General features: G+C 40.4%; 1 protein-coding gene across 1 annotated transcript in view; it reads left to right on the top strand.

The window, feature by feature from the left end:
- The first annotated feature begins 278 nt into the window (after positions 1-278).
- LOC106814555 (neogenin-like) overlaps positions 279-8,464 on the top strand; it is a 32,076-nt gene continuing 23,890 nt past the window's right edge. The window contains exons 1-16 of the mRNA XM_014818879.1: positions 279-544; positions 1,182-1,262; positions 1,438-1,716; positions 1,988-2,088; positions 2,385-2,595; positions 3,023-3,188; positions 3,459-3,577; positions 3,745-3,825; positions 3,870-3,984; positions 4,250-4,434; positions 4,736-5,011; positions 5,321-5,482; positions 5,706-5,926; positions 6,216-6,498; positions 6,744-6,935; positions 7,222-7,345. Of these exons, the coding sequence (XP_014674365.1) occupies positions 475-544; positions 1,182-1,262; positions 1,438-1,716; positions 1,988-2,088; positions 2,385-2,595; positions 3,023-3,188; positions 3,459-3,577; positions 3,745-3,825; positions 3,870-3,984; positions 4,250-4,434; positions 4,736-5,011; positions 5,321-5,482; positions 5,706-5,926; positions 6,216-6,498; positions 6,744-6,935; positions 7,222-7,345 (2,666 nt within the window). The 5' untranslated portion in view covers positions 279-474. The remainder of the gene's footprint in view (positions 545-1,181; positions 1,263-1,437; positions 1,717-1,987; positions 2,089-2,384; positions 2,596-3,022; positions 3,189-3,458; positions 3,578-3,744; positions 3,826-3,869; positions 3,985-4,249; positions 4,435-4,735; positions 5,012-5,320; positions 5,483-5,705; positions 5,927-6,215; positions 6,499-6,743; positions 6,936-7,221; positions 7,346-8,464) is intronic.

Genomic DNA, 8,464 nt, shown 5'->3' with positions numbered 1-8,464 from the left:
AACTAATTTAGTAATTAGGGAGAGAGCTGAGGGATGTCGGCAATTAGCCTTGATGATCAACCCATCTGGTTGTTAGCTTAATATTAGTCGGACAATGCCTGCCAGAGTGCACGTCAGTCGTCGCTACAGCACTACTGCCTAGCGCTCGGCAGGTAAGAAGATCACCCGGTGGCAGTCTATTTACCTGTCTGTTCATTGTGCAGGTGTATTGATTCCTTACCCCACCCTTATAGGCTTAGACTAGAGAGTCACAGCTTAGGTATGGTGACTGGTTCGATTGTAGTAACAGTTGTTTTGAGTATAATATATATCACCACCCACGTTATTATTGATTATGAGTTTAGAGAAATGGAGCCTCTATATAGGCTCTATATACTATAGATCCGTGATAGTGGTTGAGTGATAATGACATATATGCGGTCACTCGCACGTTAACCTGTACAGAGCAGCAGCTGGGAGAGATACTGATGAAAGATGGCGCATGTTGGACATCGGGGAAGCCAATTCCATGTCGTCGTTAGTCACTCGGATAAGTTGCAGCAGGGTAGGTGGTGGATTTTCAATTATACTAATTAAAGGTTAGGGAATAACTTCATTTATTAGAAGTAGATGGCGTGTTGAAGGGGGTGTGTTTCTTTGTGTGTATGTGTGTGTGTGACTGTGTGTGTATGCGTGTGTGTGTGTGTGGGGGGGGGGTGCATGTGATCATATGACGGTCAGCTCTATCTGCAGGCTGTGTGAGCGTGCATCATGTACAGTATAAGGGTCGTGCTTCAACTTGTAGTTGTATGAAGCTGTGTTTTCAGAGTCTTCACTATATATATACCAAACTTGTAGTGCTGTGTATTGTACAACTTTAGGTATATATATATATACATATATACATATATACATATATACATATATATATACATATATACATATATATATACATATATATATATATATATATATATGGGGAATTAATTAACACTATATTGATTTTACTCTTGTTTTATATTTTGCAGTTGCAGTTGCTTGGCTGTGTAAATGTGTGAATATACGTTAAATTCTTAAGTGATGATAACCTATGCGTGCCCGAGGAGTGATGACAGGCCATAAGTTGAGCAGCTAGTCAACTCCTTCTTGAAGAAATTTTTGAAGTTGGGACCACGTACATGAGCTCTGCATTTCTTTTGCAGTCAGGATGAACTGTAGAGGGTGTAGTGGCTGCATTCTAACAATTCTTGTTACTGTCATTGGCACAGCAATGTCAGAACTTGGTAGGTACCAATTTCAAAACTTGTCTTAGTTATCTCTATTCCATTTTCATTTTAAATCTAATATTTGAAGTTCACGTGTAATTATTAATCTAATAAGTCTTGTTTATTTGCAGATATCATTTTAATTGAGGATAAAGTGAGTAATGTCACACCTCTATGTCATGTACTATTTCAGTGTTTTTAGAAGAACCACAGTCAGGAGCTGTGAGTCTTGGTAATTCACACACTTTGGACTGCGTTAGCATAGACAGGCTAACAAACCAGCATGCTACGGTAGAATGGCTTCATAACAGACAGCTTCTATTGCCCAGCATCAACCACAGGCTTTTTCTATTTCCAAATGGATCACTTAATATCATAAACATCTTGGAATCCGACCTTGGTGGTTATACATGCATCGCCTCTCATTCCAATGACACCATCAGTAGTCAAACTGCCATCTTGCAACAAACCTGTAAGTAAAAATTTAGCTAATGCTTGTTTATTAATTAATCATGTTAATTTGTGAGAATTGGATGCTATAATTAATGCACATAATTAAGAAGCTACAACTGTGGAATACTAAACACAGAAGTTGAATGAGTGCTAAATTAACTAGACCGTCATTGTTATATATTGCGTACAAATGAAAAGTGAATAAAGTAGATTGCCACATGTATACAGAATATATTCATGAGTGTTTGCATTAAACAAGCTACATTTTTTGATCAGTCTTATTCTTCCAGTTACAGAACCATTTATGATATCACCCGTGTCTCAGGACGTACTAGAGGGAGCATCAATTTCACTGTTCTGTGTCACAGGGAAAAGTGACCCTTTACCAGAGGCAAGTTTAGCAGATACTATATAATATGCATGTCTCTGTTCACTATTATAACAAAAGGCATAATACAGTTTTACGTACAGTTTAAGATATGTATCGGTGAATATAGCTATAGTTACACCCCTATTTAACATCAAGCTAATATTAATTCAATTGTTTCATAAAAATCAATTATTTATTAAAGATTTCCCCATATTTAATGTTTTATGGATATGATATGAATAAAACAGCTCTATCTCAATTTACGTCATCCTGCTCGTTGCCTTGCTGTGATTATATTAAATGCACATGTCCACTAGGTTTACTGGACCATGAATGGCCGGCACCTGTCGTCTAATGTACAGCAGCAGCAGGTTGCGGTGTTTGGTGATCGCAGCAGCTCCCAGCGCAGCATGGTCCTGGAGTTCAACAGCGTGATGCCTAGCCATGCAGGTAGCTACCGATGCGCAGCGAAGAATCCACTCACACGCGCCACTGTTTTCAGTGGCAGTGCCCGGCTGAACATCACAGGTAAATGGAATCAAACTAGACCAGTACGGAGACATGCTGCACCGTCTGGAAAAAACACGGGACCTAAAAAAAGGCCCTGTCATTTACTAGACGGGGCTGATTTTTTTTAACTGATGAATTATGGAATAAAAGCTTTAATTGTTACATTCGTATGTATTGCTACTATATGCTTATTCCGTACTATTTGGTATATATGAATTGGGTTTCGACGATTCGACTTTCGTTTTTCATTCTCGCAATCTCAAATTCAGACCATGAACTTTTGGTTATCAGTTCTTTGGGCAATGTTGGTTTTTCGACCTTGTACCAAAAATTAGGGCAAAATTGGAATATGTTCATCACATTTCACATTATTTATGATCATGTTTATGACAATGATGATATTTCTTGTATTGTTTGATAACGTGAAATTTACTTTGAAATGCAGTTGGTAATAAAGAACCATATGTCATACAACACCCAAAGAATATTGTGATACACGGTCCTATTGGTTCACCATTTGCAATTAACTGTGTCATGGGAGGCCGCCCAAAACCAGAGATTTCATGGCTGAAGAATGGGAAGGTTTTGGAGGACAATACACATATTTGGAAGTGAGTAGATCAACCATATTAGATCACCAACGTACTGTACAGGAATCTGTTTTCAAATAACTACCCCAATGCCTAACCCAAACAAACAATAATATGCACATAGGTACATAGCCATATCAGCTTTCATGAGCTAGATGTGAATAGTGTGTAGCGAAACATTTTTTGTTGTAACTATTGCCAAAATTTGTTTGTGTTACTATAACTACTTCTCGTGCGTAAACAGTTCATTTCACTACTATAGTGTTTGACCATTTCTCATGTCAATTTCAGGTTAAATGATGGTTATCTGTATTTTGATCGAGTGGTGGAGGAAGATGAGGGGATCTACACCTGCAGAGGAAACAACAGTGAAGGCATGGCAGAAACCTCTACACAACTCATTACTGCAAGTACGAATATATGATGCTGCTACAGTGACTAGTGGATTCAACAGTAGCTTGAAGATTCTTGTAATTCTTTTATGCCTTGTTAGTTTGGATGTCGTTGCTGTATAGTTTCTGTAAACAATTTTAGCAAAACTCTGACAAAACCTAATTGAATTGTCTGCTGGTTGCAGAACTGGTGTTGCATTTCCAGCAGGTACCAAGGAATAAGACTGGACTTGCTGGAAATCCAATAGTTTCTGTAAACAATTTTAGCAAAACTCTGACAAAACCTAATTGAATTGTCTGCTGGTTGCAGAACTGGTGTTGCATTTCCAGCAGGTACCAAGGAATAAGACTGGACTTGCTGGAAATCCAATAACCTTCACTTGCCGTCCACCTTACAGTTTCCCAAATCCTGCGAAAATTGTGTGGTAAGTTGTATATATGTCATTTCACATGGTTCTTATAGTGCGAGAAAAAGATACTATATATGTCAAGTCTTATAGATTTGTCCTGTTTTGTGATACAACCAAACAGAGATTCAGATATAACATATAAATATAATACTTTAATATTATGAACTGTATGTGATACAGTTTAAGTACATAACACTATGTGTGTATGTGCACGTGTGTGCGTGCACACGTGTGTGAGTGTGTGCATCTGTGTATGTTCTGAATTTTCTGGATATTTTAGGTACAAGGAGAATCAGGTGGTCATGAACAGAACAGGTCTGTTTGCCATTACTGCTTATGCGACGGGAGATCTGCATATCAGCAATGTGCAGAAGCAACACGAAGGCCGTTACTTCTGTGTGGCCATTAATGAATTTGCTGTGCCTCAGAGCAGGAGTACACCTCCAGTTTATCTCACAGTTAAAGGTAACTGGTTAGCTGTTGGCAGGTCTAGCTGTAATCGTTATTGGTGAGGCAACTTGTGCAACAATGTGTGGTTTCCCCACAGGGGATCATGACAGATAGGTAATCACTGGTAATAGTATCTCTTCCATTATTGGACAAGCCATGTTATGTTTGTTGCTAAAAATATAGTTGCATATATTACTACCAGGTATTGCAAAGTACTGCATCTATCTATTGTGAACTAGAAAGAACCTGAAGACAATTCGAATTTTTCGATTTTAAATGTCTGACTGTAGTTTATTCTGTTGGTTACCCTGTTTAGCTGGTCCACTCCTTATCGATCCACCACTGGATGTGACCATAGTGAAGGGAGAAACACTGCATCTGCCGTGCAGGGTAACAGGTGACCCGGAGTTGCAGGTGCACTGGTTCCATGATGGCAAGGTTGTCATGGACAGCAGGAAGGTATCGTTCGGTAGCGGCAACCAGCAGCTGTACATCAGTGACGTGAGTTTCCTGGATGAGGGTCACTACTACTGCATAGCCAACAATTCCCTGGGATCCATCACAAGCCCCACTTCATTCGTGGACGTGCTGAGTAAGCTATAGTCAGATCTTACTGAACTTAACATCGAAGTGACTTTCAGTAAATTTTTTACGATCATAAGAGTCATAAACATCATCTCTATCATATGAATTGGTGTTTAGTATAGTGTACCGGTCAGTCCTAGTTACTGAAACGAGGTGAATATACAAGGCTTGCATGAATGAGAGAACTATACTGGTGTGTTAGGTCCTCCTGATTTATAAATTAAATTGGTTACAATTTACTATAAATCAGACGATTGTCATTGTATATGCGACTAGAAAGTGGTCATGTAGTGCAGCTAGTTTGACTTAATTTCAGTTCCGCCATATTTTGTGCGATACCTCAAAGACCAGTATGTAGAGGCTGGGTCATCAGCCAAGTTGTCGTGTCTTGCGTATGGTGACCCACCACCAGATGTGACATGGTACAATGAGACTGGTGACATCAACAGTACTTCCAGAATACAGATACTAGATGATGGTGAGTATAATTTTTAGTTTGATTAGTTCTGTCGTGTCACACGTGAGGACGATGAAGATTAACTTGTGTGGCAATCGTATATATGGTGTACGTGTCTATCGATATCAGATGCAAACATCAAACGAACATGCATGGATTGGTTCATAAAAAATGGACTATCTGGGCTCTAGACAGTTGCATTAATTTAAATTTTCAATGATTTTATGTGATTTTCACAATGCAGGGCTGCACCTTACTGAAGTCTACTCGTATGATGAAGGCGAATATACATGCCATGCAGAGAACATTGCTGGCTTAAAGCAGATGACTGCTATGCTGTACATACAGGAGGTGCCTGAAGTCAGGATTGAGCCATCCTTTATTGTGGCTAACATCAGCAGCTCACTGATGATCTATTGTAATGCTACAGGGGTTCCAGCGCCAACGCGTAACTGGATATACAAGGTAGAGAACCTTCGTGTTTGATATATATAATAAGTGTTTGATATCTATATAAGTCCTATTTCTGTTCTTGCTTGCATTTGCGTAATCGAAATCAGTAGCAATATTTTAATACTAATAGCAGTTGTATAAAGATTTGGCTATTGTTATACTAATCGTAATAGTTAGGGCAGTTGTGAAACAATTTTATATTTTTCTTTTATTTGTAGTAGCTGTGCATGTGCGTGTGAGTGTATGTGCTTTTCCTGTTCTCCATTTTCGGGAAAACACAAGACCAAATATTTTTCTACAGGGTCTTGATGGCAAAAAGAACGAGGAACTACCCAGTGGAGTACTGCTAACTATAAACAATACATTTCTGTCCATATCTAAGCTTGAGCTCAGCCATGCAGGCACCTACAGTTGTATTGCTACAAATATTGTCGGACGAGGGGAGTTTCCAGTTCTGCTCACAGTCGAGAGCCCCCCTGTTATCACTGCGCTATCCGACAGCTTACTGATGAGAGTGGGAGCCAGCAGTAAACTCACCTGCCAGGCTTCTGGAACACCAGCACCTGACATCGCCTGGTTTCACGGTGTGTATCTCATGATGGAGTGTGAACACAATTAAGTATCACTGCTGATACTGATCTTGGTCGTTAATAAGTTATTTATTTAATTGATGTATATTCAATAACTTTTATTGGTATGGATTTTTAATTATTTTTCTATTATGATGCATTATATGTGTATTAATATTTAGCAACTTTGACACGTGATGTGGTTGTTTGTGCAGTACTAGGGCATCCACCAGTGATTATAAGCAGTGCATAATTTTCAGGTACAAGCAGGGTATCTGCGGACAATGAGGGGCGGATGACGCTGACGAGCACCATCAGCCAGGGTGTGCTAAGTAACACAGCCACTGTGCTGAGCATCAAGCTAGCACGCTGGGGTAACCGTGGCAACTACACGTGCCGTGCGAGAAACCCAGCCGGCGAGGCCACGCGTTCTGTCACGCTCGATGTAAACGGTAATGCATAGACTGGCATATATGAGTGGCTGTAGGTTGCAGCTTCGGTGTCAACAAGTGTACTGAATATATCTGCGTAATGAGACTCAATGTAGTCCGTCGTGCATTTACCAGGTGGTGTAATAGTTTAATCGAGGAGTCGTATGACTTGTGAGAGTACAACGCTTAATATCCATAATGATGTATTTATATTTATTCTAGTACACATAGTGTACGTATTGTGTATATAGCCAGGTTTGTATATAATTTACATATATAGGAGTTACAGATTTTTACACACTTTCAGAGGTTCCTGTTGCTCCCGTGCTTCAGTCAGCCTTCCCTGTCTCATCCACACAAGTAAAACTGACGTGGTTTAGGAAAGCACAGGACAATTACGCAGTCTATTACACTCTACAATACAAGGACAGGTGAGGAGCTTCATATAGCTTCATACATACAGATATTTATGAAATAGGCATATTAGTTTTAGCATTATTCTCTCTACAGCAGATTAGTGTACATGAGAGTTTAGAAATCTAACTTATGGTATTAATCAGTACAATGTTATTACTATAAACTAACACAGAAATGAAAAATAATATGATTATATTTACTATACCAACTGCCTAATTACTAACCATAGCCCTTTAGCCCCACGAGGAGCATAGGCCATCGCCGACGCTCCGCCAGCGCACTCGACCCTCGGCTGTTTTTTCCATCTTTCTCCAGGAGTGACCGCTTCTCTGCATTTCTGCCTGGGTGTCTCTATGCCACGTGTTTCTTGGCCTTCCCCTCTTCCTCTTTCCCCTGTGGATTCCAGGTCAACGCCTGCCTGGTGATGTTACTGGCAGCTAGGCTTCCTGAGGGAGTGTCCAATCCAGCTCCACTTCCTTCTCAGGATCTGTGTATAGTAATTGGTTCCTGCATGGTCTGTTAATTGTTTTCCACAGTTCTTCATTTGAGATCTTCTCTAGCCAATGGACACGGAGGATTTTGTGCAGGCAGCTATTGAGGAATGTCTGAAGCTCATGTAGTGTTGTTTTTGTCGTTCTCCAAGTTTCAGAACCATAAAGTATAGTACCGTTTTCACATTGGTGTTAAATATGCTCAGTTTGGTGGACGTTCTGATCTCTTTTGAGCTCCAAACATTCTTGAGGATCAGGAAAGTGGTTCGTGCTTTGCCTATTCTCGCCCTCACGTCTGCACCCGTTCCGCCCAGCGTGTCTACCACGCTCCCTAAGATTAGTATTATAGAGTTACTAGTAATATTACTATACCAAGATGGTTCTAGGACAAATACCCCTCGGACAATCACCCCCCGGACAATTACCCCTGGACAATTACCCCCCGGACAATTACCCCCCGGACATGCGTGCGTGCGTGCGTGTGTGCGTGTGCAGGTACACGTGTGTGCAGGTACACGTGTGTGCATGTGTGCGTGCGTGCGTGCGTGTGTACGTACACGTGCGTGCGTGCGTGCGTGTGCTTGTATCGAACAATATCAGGCATCTGCTTGCTGCCACCGTTAAACTGCGCATGTGCGCATA

The sequence above is a fragment of the Priapulus caudatus genome, unplaced genomic scaffold (assembly GCF_000485595.1).
Source record: "Priapulus caudatus unplaced genomic scaffold, Priapulus_caudatus-5.0.1 Scaffold944, whole genome shotgun sequence".
Lineage (NCBI taxonomy): Eukaryota > Metazoa > Priapulida > Priapulimorpha > Priapulimorphida > Priapulidae > Priapulus > Priapulus caudatus.
Note: the sequence above shows the minus strand (reverse complement) of the source record. Positions and strands in the feature narration are given on the sequence as shown.